At 50.1% G+C, this 17204-nt stretch overlaps 1 protein-coding gene across 1 annotated transcript in view; it reads right to left on the minus strand.

The window, feature by feature from the left end:
- Positions 1-17204, minus strand: part of LOC119965705 (growth hormone-releasing hormone receptor-like) — a 62503-nt gene that overhangs the window by 3629 nt on the left and 41670 nt on the right. Inside the window, exons 9-12 of the mRNA XM_038796466.1 lie at positions 11440-11509; positions 7089-7180; positions 3670-3799; positions 631-672 (exon numbers count right to left, since the gene is read on the minus strand). Coding sequence (XP_038652394.1) covers positions 631-672; positions 3670-3799; positions 7089-7180; positions 11440-11509 — 334 coding nt within the window. The remainder of the gene's footprint in view (positions 1-630; positions 673-3669; positions 3800-7088; positions 7181-11439; positions 11510-17204) is intronic.

Below are 17204 nucleotides of genomic sequence, written 5' to 3' on the forward strand. Positions count from 1 at the left end.
ACTCTCACCCACCTTTTTCCGTCAGGAAACAGATACAAAAGTTTGAGGTCATGTACCAACCAACTCAAGAACAGCTTCTTCCCTCCTGCCATCAGACTTTTAAATGGATCAACTTCGTATTCAGTGGATCTTTTCTCTACACCTTGCTATAACTGTAACATTATATTCTGCAGTCTCTCCTTCCTTCTCTATGTACGGTATGCAAGAAACACTTTTCACTGTGTACTAACACGTGACAATAATAAATCAAATCAAATCACATATATATCCACAAACATACAAACGCACACACACACATATATACATACACACATTCAGACACTCACACATATATTTTATATATATATATATATACACACACATACAGACACACACACATATATATACACATACATGTGCACATAGTGGCACACACATACATACATACAGACACAGACACACGCACACACCCAGGCAATGTATTGAGTGTTTCACATGTGGTGGTGTTTGGCTCTCGAGAGGCAATGTTATTGCAGGCAGTCCCTCTGTCTGAGTCGGCTGAGCGACAAGAAGTGAAAGTGGGGATGACTTTGGAGAGTGACCGACAAGAAAGGTTATTGGTTGACGTGTTATATTGAAGGCGTCACTTACTTCTTGATTCAGGAAGCAGTACAATACGCCCACAATGAAACCCTGCGGAGGAACGGAGAACAGGGGGTCAACACTCCAGGAAACATTTACCTTTCTTATTTGGCAAGAGCGAGGAGAGCTACTGGACCGAGCGAGTAAGAGAAAGGGAAGAGTTGCTTTTCAATAAGGCGGATATTTCCCCGGCCCTCCCGCCCAAGATTAACAGGCCTCTTAACGGTTCATCAGGTTTTCTGTTCCGCCCGTGACGATTTCCCACAGTGGGCGGGTCCGGAAAACCTTCCCTGATGTGACGACAGCCGTAACTTTTTTAAACACTGGAGAGGACAGCAGGGTAGCATGGTGGTTAGCATAAATGCTTCACAGCTCCAGGGTCCCAGGTTCGATTCCCGGCTGGGTCACTGTCTGTGTGGAGTCTGCACGTCCTCCCCCTGTGTGTGTGGGTTTCCTCCGGGTGCTCCGGTTTCCTCCCACAGTCCAAAGATGTGCGGGTTAGGTGGATTGGCCAGGCTAAATTGCCCGTAGTGTCCTAATAAAAAAGTAAGGTTAGGGGGGGGTTGTTGGGTTACGGGTATAGGGTGGATACGTGGGTTTGAGTGGGGTGATCATGGCTCGGCACAACATTGAGGGCCGAAGGGCCTGTTCTGTGCTGTACTGTTCTAAAAAAAAAAATCTTCTAAAAAAGAACTTGAAACAGGACCTTCTGATTCAGAGGAAAGAACGCTGCCCACGGAGCTCATTCCGGCAGCTGGGAGGGAAACGGGGCCAGCGGTTCAGGCCGATGACTTTTCCAGGTGACCGGAATCATTCTTGCTCCACAGGTGCTTCCCCACATGGCCGAGTATCTCCCAGCAATTTTCTGTTTTTACCTCATTGTTGCAGCAACTGAATTCTCTCTTGGTCAGGCACCGACTGGATCTGAATCCAGGGATCTTGAATCACAGATTATCATAGAATTTACAGTGCAGACGGAGGCCATTCGGCCCATCGAGTCTGCACCGGCTCTTGGAAAGAGCACCCTACCCAAGGTCAACACCTCCACCCTATCCCCATAACCCAGTAACCCCACCCAACACTAAGGGCAATTTTGAACACTAAAGGGCAATTTATCATGGCCAATCCACCTAACCTGCACATCTTTGGACTGAATCCCTCCGACATTGAACTTTCCTCTACCTAGCCCAAGGAAATATTTCAGGTACTCTAAGGAGGGCATCTTGGCCAAGTAGACGGTGTGGATACTTTTCCCTTACCTTGTTGGATGCATTCTGGGAGCTTTTATCACATCAACTCCGGCCTGCCCAACCTTAAACAGTTTAATTTCCATCTCTAATATATTAATAGGTGCTAAACAGGAATGTTTGTGATAAATGAAGAATGGACACATTTCAGGGATTTTTCTGCATGGTGTTGCTCACTGTCCTCATGTCTGATCGATGGAGGCTCCAGGGAAATCCGGAAGAGTTGGCAAGCCCAGACGCGCAGGAGATGAACCGGAATTTTGTGTCTCAGCCTTCCGTGGGATGTGGGCGACGCTGGCTGGGCCTCCATTTATTTCCCATCCCGAATTGAACTGAGTGGCTTGTTCAGCCATTTCAGAGGGGAGAGTCAACCACGTTGCTGTGGGTCTGGAGTCACGTGTAGGCCAGACCAGGTAAGGACGGCAGATTTCCTTCCCGAAAGGACATTATCGATTGTTTTTACGACAATTGCTGACTTTTAGTTGCAGATTTGTACTGATTTCAAAGATGGAATTCGAACCTAGGCCCCCAGAGCATTACCCTGGGTCTCTGGATTACTTGTCCGGTGACAGTACCACTAAGCCATCGCCAAGGCCGATTCAGTCCCGTGGACAGACTGGAGAGGCTGGGATTGATCTCTGTCGGACAAAGGAGGCGGCGAGGAGATTTCAGAAAGATATTCAAAGATTTCAGAAAGATGTTCAAAAGTTTTGAGAAAGGACGTACTGGCGCTGGAGGGTGTGCAGAGGAGATTCACTAGGCTAATCCCAGAGCTGAAGGGGTTGGATTATGAGGAGAGGTTGAGTAGACTGGGACTGTACTCGTTGGAATTTAGAAGGCTGAGGGCAGATCTTATAGAAACATTTAAAATTATGAAGGGAATAGATAGGATAGATGCGGGCAGGTTGTTTCCACTGGCGGGTGACAGCAGAACTAGGGGACATAGCCTCAAAATAAGGGGAAGTAGATTTAGGACTGAGTTTAGGAGGAACTTCTTCACCCAAAGGGTTGTGAATCTATGGAATTCCTTGCCCAGTGAAGCAGTTGAGGCTCCTTCATTAAATGTTTTTAAGGTAAAGATAGATAGTTTTTTGAAGAATAAAGGGATTAAGGGTTATGGTGTTCGGGCCGGAAAGTGGAGCTGAGTCCACAAAAGATCAGCCATGATCTCATTGAATGGCGGAGCAGGCTCGAGGGGCCAGATGGCCTACTCCTGCTCCTAGTTCTTATGTTCTTATGTTCTTATTATGTTATGAGGGCGAAGGCTGGAACGAATCGGGAGAAACTGGTTCCAGTGGCAGACGGTACAACAACCAGAGGATTGGCCAAAGAATGAGCAGAAATTTGGCGGGGTTTTTGTTTTGCACAATGGCTTAATCGGAATCTTTTTAATTCATTCTTAGGATGTGAACAATATTAGGCCAGGATTTTTGCCCATCCCTAGATGCCCTTTAGAAAGGTGGTGGTAAGCTGCCTTCTCAAATCGCTGTGCTCCATGTGGTGTCGGTACATCCACAGTGCTGTTAGAGAGGAAAGTTCAGGTTTTTGACCCAGCGACAGTGAAGGAACGGACGATATATTTCCAATTCAGGGTGGTGAGGGACTTGGAGGGCAACCTCCAGGTGGTGGTGAGTGACAAATTGGGCAGCCCTTTCAAAGGCCGAATAAGGCCCCCATTTTGCACCGAGAGACGACGAGGATGCTTGAGGTATCACCACCAGCGAACCCGGTGACATCACGGCGGCACCAAATCCTCACAAAGAAGGTCACCGCGCCCGAGACGGTTCAAAGTTCACCGTACCTGAAACGATCCGATGCAGAGATCGAGGTAAAGCCTGATGGCCAACACCGCGCCATCAGGCGGGAAGGCGCACACGATGTAATGGACACCAAACAGGGGGACCAAGAGCAGGGTTGATTTTGTCAGTCGCCTGTGTAGAGAGAGGAGAACAAGTAGTTGGAGCACGTCGATATTGGAATCCACCCATTGACTTAGGTCGGAGCACAGGTCTGAGATCGAGCTGGAGTGACTCCAGTATCCACAGAACTGCTCATTAACCCTGGGCTTAAATTTATCAATTAATTTCCCCCGCCCAACCCCCCCCCTTTCCCAAACATTGCCCATAATACCAACTTCTATTTGTATAACATAGTAAGGTGTTTAAAACGTTTCACACAACTTATCAGACAGAATTTGACTCTGAAACTTACGGAGATATTAAGTCAGAGGATCAAAAGTTTGGTTGAAGGGATAGGGGGCTGGATTCCTCGATTTTGAGGCTATGTCCCCACTTCGGCGTGGGTACGGTGGCGTTTTACGACAGAAAGAATGGCGTAAAATGGCCACCAATCCTCCGTTTGGTCAGGGGCTAGCATGCCGGTAGTGTAGAGCACCCGGCTTTAGCTGCCGATACAGCCCGGAGAATTGCCGGTTCTGTAGCCACGCATGCGCACGGCGGCGGCCTGCAGTCACCACATCGTGCTACATGGCGGCAGCCGTTCGCGGACCCAGCCCGCGAACTAGTTCCCCCCCTTTGGCCGGCTCACGTGCTCCGGACCAAGCCCCCCTCCCACAGTGCCCCCAGCCCCTGAAAATGTCTTCCCCTCCCGAAGATCGGCCCTTCCCCCGACTGTGACGTCGCTGGAACGAGTCCGCAGCCACCACGCCGAGTTACTGACGGATGAGACTACACGTGACCGGCGCCGTCGGGAACTCGGCCGGTCGTGGGGCAGACCTCAGGTAATGCCGATGGAGGGGTCGGAGCATTGCGAAAGCGGCACTGCCCCCAATTTGGTCGGGAACTCTGATTCTCCGGCCGATTGCCAAACGCATTTTCAGCGTCGGCGACCAGAGGATCTAACCCACGGTTCACAGAGTACCCGAAGGAAGAGAGTGGTGAGATTTAATAAAGAACAAAGAACAGTACAGCACAGGAACAGGCCCTTCAACCCTCCAAGCCCGTGCCGACCATGCTGCCCGTCTAACCTAAGACCTTCAACATTTCCGGGGTCCGTATCCCTCTATTCCCATCCTATTCATGTATTTGTCAAAACACCCCTTAAATGTCACTATCGTCCCTCCTTCGAACACCTCCTCCGGCAGCGAGTTCCAGGCACCCACTACCCTCTGTGTAAAAAACTTACCTTGTACATCTCCTCTAAACCTTGTCCCTCGCACCTTAAACCTATGCCCCCTAGTAATTGGCCCCTCTACCCTGGGAAAAAGTCTCTGACTATCCACCCTGTCTATGCCCCTCATAATTTTGTAGACCTCTATCAGGTCGCCCCTCAACCTCCGTTGTTCCAGTGAGAACAAACAGAGTTTATTCAACCGCTCCTCATAGCTAATGCCCTCCATACCAGGCAGCATCCTGGTAAATCTCTTCTGCACCGTCTCTAAAGCCTCCTCATCCTTCTGGTAGTGTGGCGACCAGAATTGAACACTATACTCCAAGTGTGGCCTAACTAATGTTCTACACAGCTACAGGGAGGGAAGTCCGGAGCTTGTAGTCGAGGCAACCGGAGGCATGGCCACCGGTGGTGGAGCAATTAAAATCGGGAGTTCTGGAAAGGTCAATCATCTCCATTTGGGCCGGGAACATTGATGTCACTCTACATTGCCTTGAACGGGTAGGAAACAGCGACTGCCAGTCCCTGCACAATCTGTGAATGGCCATTTGATTGGCGAGGGTGTTGGATGTATTCTGGGAAACGTAGAAGTGGGCAGGTTTGGAATCGTAGGATCGTTGAATCATAGAATTCACAGTGCTGAAGGAGGCCATTCGGCCCATCGAGCCTGCACCGGCCCTTGGAAAGAGAACCCTACTCAAGCCCATGCCTCCACCCTATCCCCGTAACCCAGTAACCCCACCTAACCTTTTTGGACACTTAGGGCAATTTAGCACGGCCAATCCACCTAACCTGCACAACCTTTGGACTGTGGGAGGAAACAGGAGCATCCGGAGGAAACCCACGGATGCACGATCAATCACTACTGAAGCGAGATTGTAGTCCAATTGAAGGCTTTAATGAACAAGTAGTTACCACAGCAGCTCCGGTGCAGAATGACTGCTGTGGGTGAAACACAGACTCTTATGCTCCGCCTGCTGGGAGGAACCAGCAGGCAAGCTCTGCCACTCATACTGCAGTATAAGGTACATCCCACCTCGGTACCGTGATACCCCTAATATAGCCTACCACACCCACGCAGACACGGGGAGAATGTGCAGACTCCGCACCAACAGTGACCCAAGCCGGGAATCAAACCTGAGACCCTGGAGCTGTGAAGCAACTCTGCTAACCACTGTGCTACCGTGCTGCCCACATCAATGGGTTAAATATTAATGAGGGGGTTTTGATAGAGCTGTTGGGGAAAGAACTGTTTTTGCAGACAAGAGGGTTGGTAACCAGAGGACTCCGATATAGGAACATAAGGACAGGAGTAGGCCATTCGACCCATCAAGCCTGCTTAGCCATTTAATACGATCATGACTGATTGGAAACGTCAATGCCTTTGACACCCACTATCTCCATAATCTTTTAAATTATTGTGAATCAGAAGTCTATCAAACTCCGATTTGAACATACTCAGTGATTGAGCTTCCACAGAGGTGGAAAATTCCGAAGATTCACAACCCTCTGTGTGAAGAGATTTCTCCTCATCGCGGTCTTAAGTGGCCTCCCCACCCCCCCTTATTTTGAAATCCTGTTCCCTGGTTAAAGTCTCCCCAACCAGGGGAAGCATCTTACCCACAACCTGCCTGTCCCATCAAGTACTTTGGAGGCATCAATAAAATCACCACTCATTCTTCAAATTACAGGCCCAGTTTCCCCAGACTCGCTTCACAAGACACCCCCGGGAAGAAGGTAACACGAACCCGAAAGGAGATGAGAAAAATTTCGGCAAGTTGTCGCGATCCGGAGGGCACTGCACGAACCATAGAATAGAACCATAGAATTCCTACAGTGCAGAAGGAGGCCATTCGGCCCACCACGTCTGCACCGACCCTCGGTCCTTATCCACACCTAATCCGCGCATCTTCGGACTGTGGGAGGAAACCGGAGCACTCGGGAGGAAACCCATGCAGACACGGGGAGGACGTGCAGACTCCGCACAGACAGTCACCCGAGCATGGGAATCTAACCTGGGACCCATAAAGCTGCAGTGCTAACCACTGTGCCACGTGTGCCGAGCTTCTTCACCCTGCCCAATAAGCTCACCTGTACTGAGATGAATTAGCTGTGTGGATCTCCTTGGGGATCAGCTTTTGGACCAGGATCCGGATGATGTTCATAAAAAGTACAAAATTGACCTGCGACAGGGGAAGAGGTGAGAATGTGAGAAACAGGAGTGGGCCATTCGGCCCTTTGAGCCTGGCCTGCTATACAACTGGCGGATTCCATCCACATGAGTGTAAATTGAAGGCATAGATTAACTTTCTGTTTCGGGATAAATACAGGTAAGGGCACCAAGGGGAATTAATAATAATAATAATAATCGCTTGCTGTCACAAGTAGGCTTCAATGAAGTTACTGGGCTGGTTTAGCACACTGGGCTAAATCACTGGCTTTGAAAGCAGACCCAGTCAGGCCAGCAGCACGGTTCATTTCCCGTACCGGCCTCCCCGAACAGGTGCCGGAATGTGGCGACTAGGGGCTTTTCACAGTAGCTTCATTCGACGCCTACTTGTGACAATAAGCGATTTTCATTTCATTCAAAAGCCACTAGTCACCACATTCCGGCACCTATTCGGGGAGGCCGGTACGGGAATTCACCCCAGGGCCGTGGGATTGTTTACATCCACGGGAGGGATTACAAAGCCAACGGGCGGGATTGTCCGGACCGTCAGCCTGCCGTGTTTTCCGACGAGGTGCACCCCCCCCCCCCCCCCCCCCGGGATTGTCCGTTCCCACGGTCGGCCAATGGGGTTTCCCATTGTGACCACCCCCACGCCGTCGGGACCGGAGAATTCCGCCGATGGAGAATTTCGCTGAACATTTTCCCGAAAGGTAAAGGTGGGGGGGCAATAAGTCCAGAGAACCCTGGATGTAAAGGGGTAGACAGGATTATGTGAGGTAAAAATAGAGGCTAATTGCAGGTAGAGGGGGCTCAGAACAGTGGATGCCCTAGAGAAATACGGGAAGCGCAGGGGGGTACTTAAAATAATAAATTAGGAGAGGGAGGAGGGGGCATGAGAAAACACTGGCGGGCAAAATAAAGGAAACTCCCATGGTGATTTATAAGTATATTAAGGCCAAGAGGGTAACCTGGGAAACAATAGGGCTCATTAGGGACCAACATAGCAATCTGTGTGTGGAACTGAGCAACATAGGTGAGGTAGTAAATTAATATTTTGCATCTGTGTTCAATATGGAGAAGGTCAATGTAGTTTTAGAAAGCAGGGAGGGGGACTGTGATATATCTGAACAGATTAGCATCGAGACAGAGGCAGTGTTAGCAGCTTTAATGGGTTTTTAAGTGGCTAAGTCCCCAGGCCCAGATGAGATGTATCCTAGGCTGCTGTGTGAGGGAAGGGAGGCGATTGCAGGGGCTCTGACGCTAATTTTCAAATCCTCTCTGGCCACAGGAGAGGTGCCAGAGGACTGGTAACGTGGTATCATTATTCAAGAAGGGAAGTAGGGAAAAACAAGGTGATTTCAGACCAGTGAGTCCAGTATCAGTGGTGGGGAAATTATTGAACAAAACTCTGATGGACAGAATTAATTTCCACTTGGAGAGGCAAGGATTAATCAAGGATCAAGGTGATTAAGAAGGCAAATTGAGTTTTGTCCTTCATTGCTACAGGGATGGAGTTTAAGACTAGGGAGGTTATGCTGCAATTGTATAAGGGGTTAGGGAGGTTATGCTGCAATTGTATAAGGTGTTAGTGAGGCTACACCTGGAGTATTGTGTTCAGTTTTGGTCTCCTTACCTGAGAAAGGACGTATTGGCGCTGGAGGGTGTGCAGAGGAGATTCACTAGGTTAATCCCAGAGCTGAAGGGGTTGGATTACCAGGAGAGGTTGAGTAGACTGGGACTGTACTCGTTGGAATTTAGAAGGATGAGGGGATTAGAAGGTACTCATTGGAATTTAGAAGGATGCTGGCCTGCTTGGTCTGCTTTAAAAGCCAGCGATTTAGCTGGGTGAGCTAAACCAGCCCCTGGTTTAGGTCTTACGGTGCAGAAGGAGGCCATTTGGCCCATCGAGTCTCACCAGCCCTTGGAAAGAGCATCCTACCCAAGCCCATACCCACACCCGATCCCGTAACCCAGTAATGCCACCCATATTTTTATTTTTGGACACTAAGGGCAATTTATCATGGCCAATCCACCAAATCTGCACATCTTTGAACTGTGGGAGGAAACCGGGGCACCCGAAGGAAACCCACGCACACACAGGGAGGATGTGCAGACTCCGCACAGACAGTGACCCAAGCCGGGAATTGAACCTGGGACCCTGGCGCTGTGAAGCAACAGTGCTAACCACCGTGCTACCGCTTCTGAAGGGCAACTAGGGATGGGTAATAAATGCTGGCTTAACCAGCAATGCCCACATCCCGGAAATGAATAAAGAAAAACCCAGCCTATCCAGCCTCTCTTCATAGCTGAAACACTCCAGCCCAGGCAACATCCTGGTGAATCTCCTCTGCACCCTCTCGAGTGTAATCGCATCCTTTCCATAGTGTGGCAGCCAGAAATGAACACAGTGCTCTGTGGCCTAATGTGCATTTTACACAGCTCCATCATAACCTCGCTACTCTAATATTCTATGCCTCGGCTAATGAAGGCAAGTATCCCATATGCCTGCTGGTGGTGACACATCCACGATGTTGCTAGGGTACGTATTCCAGCATTTTCACCCAGTCCCAGTGAACACAAATAAATGTGTAATTTTGTACTGGCACCCTTTCCGCCCCCCCCCTTAAAGAACAGCATGGAGTGCTGAGGTTCTTGGGCTGCTGAACAGCCTGATAAGCTGATGGTCACACAAATCATTAACACTCCTTCCATGGTTCAAGTCTTGGAGTCAGCTGGTCTGCCAACTCAGCCACAAGCCGTGTTATCGGCCAGGGTTTAGAGAACCCCAAAGTGTATCATGGAGTTCACCTGACCCATAACTTTGAATAGATTGTGGTATGGGGAGCACACGGCCCACTCTACAGGTGTGGTACTGCAGAAATGGAAAAGTATTTTTTAAAGCAAAACAATGTTTATTCTATGAACTCAAGTTAACCTTCTTAAAACAAACAGTGAACATCTTAGCAACCATTAATTCAAATACAACCCCCAAAGAATACAACACTAAGTAATGCTTACGCTGTCCTTTTAACATTCAGAAGACTTACAAAAAACATAACCCTTTAACAGAAGCACACCAGGTTAAAGTCACTACTTAAAATATTTATAATTCTGAATTCACCAAATGATCAAGAGATAGTCTTTTCATTGCAGAGAGAACAGCAGTACAGCTGCTTTGGCTGGCTTCAGCTCCAACACTGAAAACGGAACTAAAACACACCCTGCAGCCTGCTCAAAAACGAAAGTAAAAAGCTGATAGACAGCCCAGCTCCACCCACTCTCTGACATCACTGCGGTAATAAACACCCATTTCTTAAAGGCACTCTCACTACAGATAGTTATATACACACCCATTTATAAACACCCATTTCTTAAAGGTACTCTCACAGAAACGCCATGGTACAACTGGCTGAAATAATCAAATACCAGCATCACATAGACACTGAGAGATTGTTTCCTGTGGTCAGAGAATCTAAAGCACAGGTGCCCACCATCTCTCACACGCTCCGATTGCAGCACTGCACCTGATCTACCACATTTATCATGCTTTGTTCAACTAAGTTTAGAAACTTAGTTATATTAAGTAGCTTAATTATTTAAGCTATAAATTTAATGCAACATTTGTATCTCCCCAGTACCAGCTTAAAGTACTTCCTCTGTACATAAGGTTAAAATCTCAGAAGTCACCAACTACCTAATCGATGCCACTGAAAACTCATCAGCTACTGGAGGTTGAAATAGGTATTGAAAAAAAGCATCTTTAATATAAAAGCAAGTGGGAGTCCAAACTGATTAAAAGTAAGAATGAAGTTTGATTTACAAACAGTGTATTTACGCTCCCTCCGTAGACCCCTACCGGGTACTTCTCTGTGGTTTTTGCCTTACTGGCGGACCTAATGTACACTGGGTAATAGAGATACCCCACCCCTAGCGGGAGAGCTTGTACTCTGCAGGGAGCACAGGGAAGCGTTCTCACTCCATGGGTGCTGTGTGGAATATTACAGCACTTCCTTCCCTCCCTGCACTTTGCAATTCCCGACCACAGCGGATTGTGGGTGCCCCGTTATTGAATTTAGTTAAGGCTGCGAGATAGATCTTTGGTCTCAAATGAGAGGGGGAGTAGGCAGTAAATTGGAGTTGAGGTTGAAAAATCAGCCAGGCAGTATTGAACGCTGGAGCAGACTCGAGGGGATGTACGGTCAACCCTGTCCCGATTTCTTAAGGCCTTGCATTCTTATTTAAAAGGCTCAATTTGACTTTGGTATTACTTACCGCAACAGACGTCACGATTGGCCCTTTGATAATCCACCAGTATGGAGAATCTTCAATGACATCCCAGCATCTGAAAATGAAATGAAAATCGCTTATTGTCACAAGTAGGCTTCAATGAAGTTCCTGTGAAAAGCCCCTAGTCGCCACATTCCGGCAGCTGTTCAGGGAGGCTGGTACGGGAATTGAACCGTGCTGCTGGCCTGCCTTGGTCTGCTTTAAAAGCCAGCGATTTAGCCCAGTGTGCTAAACCAGTATCTGGAAGCAGTTCAGAATGTTAATGGGAAACGGCACAGAATTCCTTCCATTGCTTACGCTACTGTCTATTTACTGCAACATAACATTCCTACCAGCTACAAGGAAAAGGCAGCAGGCAACCTCTAGAACTATTGTCCATGTTTGAGCCAAGGCTGTAATGAGGTCGGAAGCTGAGTGACCCTGGCGGAAGCCAAACTGGGGATCCTTGACCTGAGGAAGTGCCGCTTGACAGCACTGTTGATGACTCCTGCCATCACTTTTCTGATGATGGAGAGTAGACTGAATGAAGGGCAGGACAGTTTCAAGAGGCCGAATGGCGCACTCCTGCTCCTGATTTGTATATTCCTATTTTGAGCGCTGATTTATTTCCAAGTCAGGGTGGCGTGTGGCTTGCTAGGGAAGTAACAGGTAGTAGTGTTCCTGTGCGTCTGTTCCAAGCAAGTGGAAAGTATTCCATCCCACTCCTGACTTGTGCCTTGTAGATTATGGACACTGGCTACAGCAACTACTATTTTGCATTTGCGAAGGACGCAAGCTGCTTTTATGGAGACAGCAGGTCTTATGGATCGCTCAGAGAGCGGTCACGTGATCCAGCTCTTGGCTGAAAAGAGACTGGGCGGGAAACTTTCACCCCCGGGAAAGCCGGAGGGGACGGAGAATTCAACGGGAGTCCCAAAACAGGGAACAGGTGACGAGAACGCGCCGGGAGCACACAGATAAGTACAGCCCCCAGGGGCAGATAGTCTTTCCCAGGCAGTACCCTGGCACTGTCCCCTGGCACTGCCCCCTGGTACTGTCCCCGGCACTAACAACATTGGGGAGATTCGAGGTTGTTGGGAAGTGGGGGGGGATTGTCTTGGGGGGGGTTCCGGTATCTGTGGAGGTGGTGGGGGGTCCTCTCATGTTTATGGTTTGGGGTTGGTGCTTTGCCAGTGAAGGGGGGGGAATCCTTTAAAAAAGGCGCCCAGATCTGTCAATATGACGTTGTGGGACCTACCTTCAGGGTTTCTTTTGACCATAGGGCAGGAAATGCTGGCAGTGCAACCAGAGGGTGGCACAATTCCCTCCGGAGTTCATTCCCCAAAAAAAGGGACAAACTGCATCCATTCGATTTTGTACAGTCAGAGAGAGACTGCCACAGTTAACAACAATCTGAACCCAATCTCCATTGTTGTGTTCTGCTGCTTCCTTGACAAAGGAAGGTTCAGACTTGGAGATAGGTTTATCACATTTATTGAACAGTTAACAATTCTCCGACTTGAGTTCGACTCTCCTGCTAATCTTGTTATAGTAACTCAATCTAACTAACCAGTCTGCTCTAAGCCATGCGGTGGGTGTGATGCATCCTGATCTGCCCCTGTCTCTCTGAGTGTCGTCTATGGAAAGAGAAAGAGCATGTGTACCCTGTCCTTTTATATGGGTAGCCCCCTTGTGGTAGTGTCACCTCTGGATGTGTCTTGACTGCCCATTGGCCATGTCCTATCTTACTGACCTATTGGTTGAATGTCTGCCTGTCATGTCTCTGGTGCTCCCTCTCGTGTTTATTTAGTCTTATTGTATTTGCATTAACCCCTTGTGTATTTACAGTGATACATATCACCACAGGCATTTTGCAAACAATTTTTCTTTTTGATTTGTGACTTCCCAAGTATTTTTAATATCTGATACTCTGCAATAATTTTAGTCTTTTTCGTATGCCTTAGGTGCGGAGGGGGGGGGGGGGGGTGAATCTGTGCATGTTATTTTTGCATTAGTGGGTAGTTCGCAATTTTTAGCAAGTAACTCTTCTTTTTTTAATAAATTTAGAGCATCCAATTCATTTTTTCCATTTAAGGGGCAATTTAGCGTGGCCAATCCACCTACTCTGCACATCTTTTGGGTTGTGGGGACGAAACCCACGCAAACACGGGGAGAATGTGAAAACTCAACACGGACAGTCCCGGCTTCATCATCTCGCAAAATCTATAATGACCGTCCGGATCAATGGGCACGAGACGGCCTGCCTTTTCGACTCCGGGAGCACAGACAGCTTCATACACCCAGATAGAGTGAGGCGCTACTCCCTCCCAATCTTACCCGCGACCCAGAACATTTCCCTGGCTTCCGGATCACATGCAGGAGAAATCCGGGGGTACTGTGTCGTGGCCCTTACTGTACAAGCCGTAGAGTACGCTAACTTCAAACTCTACGTCCTTCCCCATCTCTGCTCTGCCCTACTACTGAGGCTCGATTTCCACTGCCACCTCCAAAGCCTTACTTTAAAGTTCGGCAGACCCCTGCCCCCCCCCCCCCCCCCCCCCCCCCCCACCCCCTCACCGTCTGTAGCCTCGCGACCCTTAAGGTCACCCCACCCTCGCTCTTCGCTAACCTCACCCCGGACTGTAAGCCCGTCGGTACTAGGAGCAGGCGATACAGTGCCCTGGGTAGGACCTTTGTCAGGTCGGAGGTCCAGCGACTCCTACCAGAGGGGATCTTTGAGGCTTTGAGGCTAGTGGTGGTCGTCAAGACTGGGGAGAAGCACCGGATGGTCATCGACTACAGTCAGACCATCAACCAGTACACGCAGCTCGATGCGTACCCCCACCCCCGCATATCTGACATGGTCAATCAGATTGCGCAGTATTGAGTCTTCTCCACAGTTGACTTGAAGTCCGCGTACCACCAGCTCCCTATCCACCCGGAGGACAGCCAATACACTGCCTTCGAGGCAGATGGCCGCCTCTACCACTTCCTCAGGGTTCCCTTTGTCGTCACCAATGGGGTCTCAGTCTTCCAACGAGAAATGGACCGAATGGTTGACCAGTACGGGCTGCGGGCCACTTTCCCATACTTAGATAATGTCACCATCTGCGGCCATGACCAGCAGGACCATGACGAAAACCTCCGGCACTTCCTCCACACGGCTAAATTCCTGAACCTCCGGCACTCCCTCCACACCGCTAAATTCCTGAACCTCCGGCACTCCCTCCACACGGCTAAATTCCTGAACCTGCGGCACTCCCTCCACACGGCTAAACTCCTGAACCTCCGGCACTTCCTCCACACGGCTAAACTGCTGAACCTCCGGCACTTCCTCCACACGGCTAAACTCCTGAACCTCCGGCACTCCCTCCACACGGCTAAACTCCTGAACCTGCGGCACTCCCTCCACACGGCTAAACTGCTGAACCTCACTTATAATAAGGAAAAATGCGTTTTCCGCACAACCCGCCCAGCCATCCTTGGCTACGTTGTGGAAAACAGAGTCCTCGGGCCCAACCCCGACCGCATGCGCCCCCCTCCTGGAACTCCCCCTCCCCCACTGCCCCAAGGCCCTGAAGAGATGCCTGGGGTCCTTCTCCTACTATGCCCAGTGGGACCCCAATTACGTGGTCAAGGCCCGTCCACTTATTAAATCCACCACTTTTCCCCTGACGGCTGAGGCCCGACTGGCCTTCAACCCCATCAAGGCAGATATTGCCAAAGCCGCGATGCACGCTGTGGACGAGTCCATCCCATTCCAGGTGGAGAGCGATGCGTCGGACTTTGCTCTGGCCGCTACCCTCAACCAGGCGGGCAGACCCATGGCATTCTTCTCCCGTACACTCCATGCCTCCGAAATTCGGCACTCTGTCGAAAAGGAAGCCCAAGCCATTGTAGAAGCTGTGCAACATTGGAGGCATTATCTGGCCGGCAGGCGATTCACTCTCCTCACTGACCAACGGTCGGTTGCCTTCATGTTTAATAACACAGAGCGGGGCAAGATCAAGAATGACAAGATTCTGAGGTGGAGGATCGAGCTCTCCACCTACAACTACGAAATCTTGTATTGACCTGGGAAGTTCAATGAGCCCCCAGATGCCCTATCCCGTGGTACATGTGCCAGAATACAAGTGGGCCGACTTCGGGCCCTGCACAATGACCTCTGTCACCCGGGGGTCACCCGTTTTTTTCACTTCATAAAGGCTCGCAAGGCCCTGCCTTTACTGCATCGAGGAGGTCAGGACCATGACCAGGGTCGGCCAGGCCTGCGCGGAGTGCAAACCGCACTTCTATCGGCCAGATAGAGTGCACCTGGTAAAGGCCTCTCGCCCCTTTGAGCGCCTCAGCGTCGATTTAAAAGGGCCCCTCCCCTCCACTGATCGTAACGTGTACTTCCTCAACATTGTTGACGAATACTCAAGATTCCCCTTTGCCATCCCATGCCCTGACATGACCTCTGTCACCGTCATCAAGGCCCTGCACAGTCTCTTCACCTTGTTCGGGTTCCCCACCTGCATCCATAGCGATCGGGGTTCCTCCTTCATGAGCGATGAGTTGCGTCAGTTCCTGCTCAGCAAGGGCATCACCTCCAGCAGGACAACCAGCTACAATCCCCGGGACAACGGACAGGTGGAAAGGGAGAACGTGACGGTCTGGAAGGCCGTCCTCCTGGCCCTACGGTCTAGACGTCTCCCAGTCTCCCGCTGGCAGGAGGTCCTCTCCGATGCGCCCCACTCCACCCGGTCGCTCCTGTGTATTGCCACCAACAAGACTCCTCACGAGCGTATGTTTGCCTTCCCCAGGAAGTCCTGGCTGGCAGTCCCAGGGCCCGTCCTCCTCCGGAAGCATGCGAGGAGCCATAAATCCGATCCCCTCGTCGAGAAGGTCCTGCTCCTCCATGCCAATCCACAATATGCCTACGTGGCACATCAGGGCGGGCGACAGGACACAGTCTCCCTTCGGTATTTAGCACCTGCAGGTTCCCCAGCGACCATCACCACCACCCCCGACCCTACACCGTCTTCCCCCACCCCTGCCCACCTACCTCAAGAACTGGCACCCGCAGGCCCACCGGCGACCATCAGCACCACCCCCGCCCATACACTCCCCCTCCACTGACTGAACAACTGGGTGAAGAAGAAGGCAACACGCTCCCAGACACGCAGGTCTCAACACCGGTGCCCACACCACAGCCGGGACTGAGGTGGTCACGGCGGAAGGTCAAGGCCCCTGACAGACTTGATCTTGAAGCCCACTTCAACCCCGCTGGACTCTTTTTTAACAGGGGGTGAATGTGGTAAACCACTGTAATGTATAGTACGTGTATTGTGGTAAATGGTATTATGTGTAAGGTGGTAAACCACTGCCGATGGCTCCGCCTCCCCATGAGCCGGTATAAAGGTGGCTGGTCTCCGACTCCGCCCCAGTTCGGGATCTGAGGCCAGGAGGCTTTCTGTTTAGTGTATTAAAGCCTCAGTTACATTCACTACTCGTCGTGTGTTCATTGATGGCACATCAATCACCTCCCTTTCAATTCGAAACTCTATTTTAACTAACTCAGGGGTGGGGCATAGAGAGGAGCCAATTCACCCCCATGTTAACCTGGTCAAGACACACCACATAAACCTCCTGTCACCCTGACTTCATCAACCCGACCAACATACCCTTACTTGAGAAAGGACGTACTGGCGCTGGAGGGTGTGCAGAGGAGATTCACTAGGTTAATCCCAGAGCTGAAGGGGTTGGATTATGAGGAGAGGTTGAGTAGA

This window comes from Scyliorhinus canicula, chromosome 5 (assembly GCF_902713615.1).
Source record: "Scyliorhinus canicula chromosome 5, sScyCan1.1, whole genome shotgun sequence".
NCBI classification, from domain to species: Eukaryota; Metazoa; Chordata; class Chondrichthyes; order Carcharhiniformes; family Scyliorhinidae; genus Scyliorhinus; species Scyliorhinus canicula.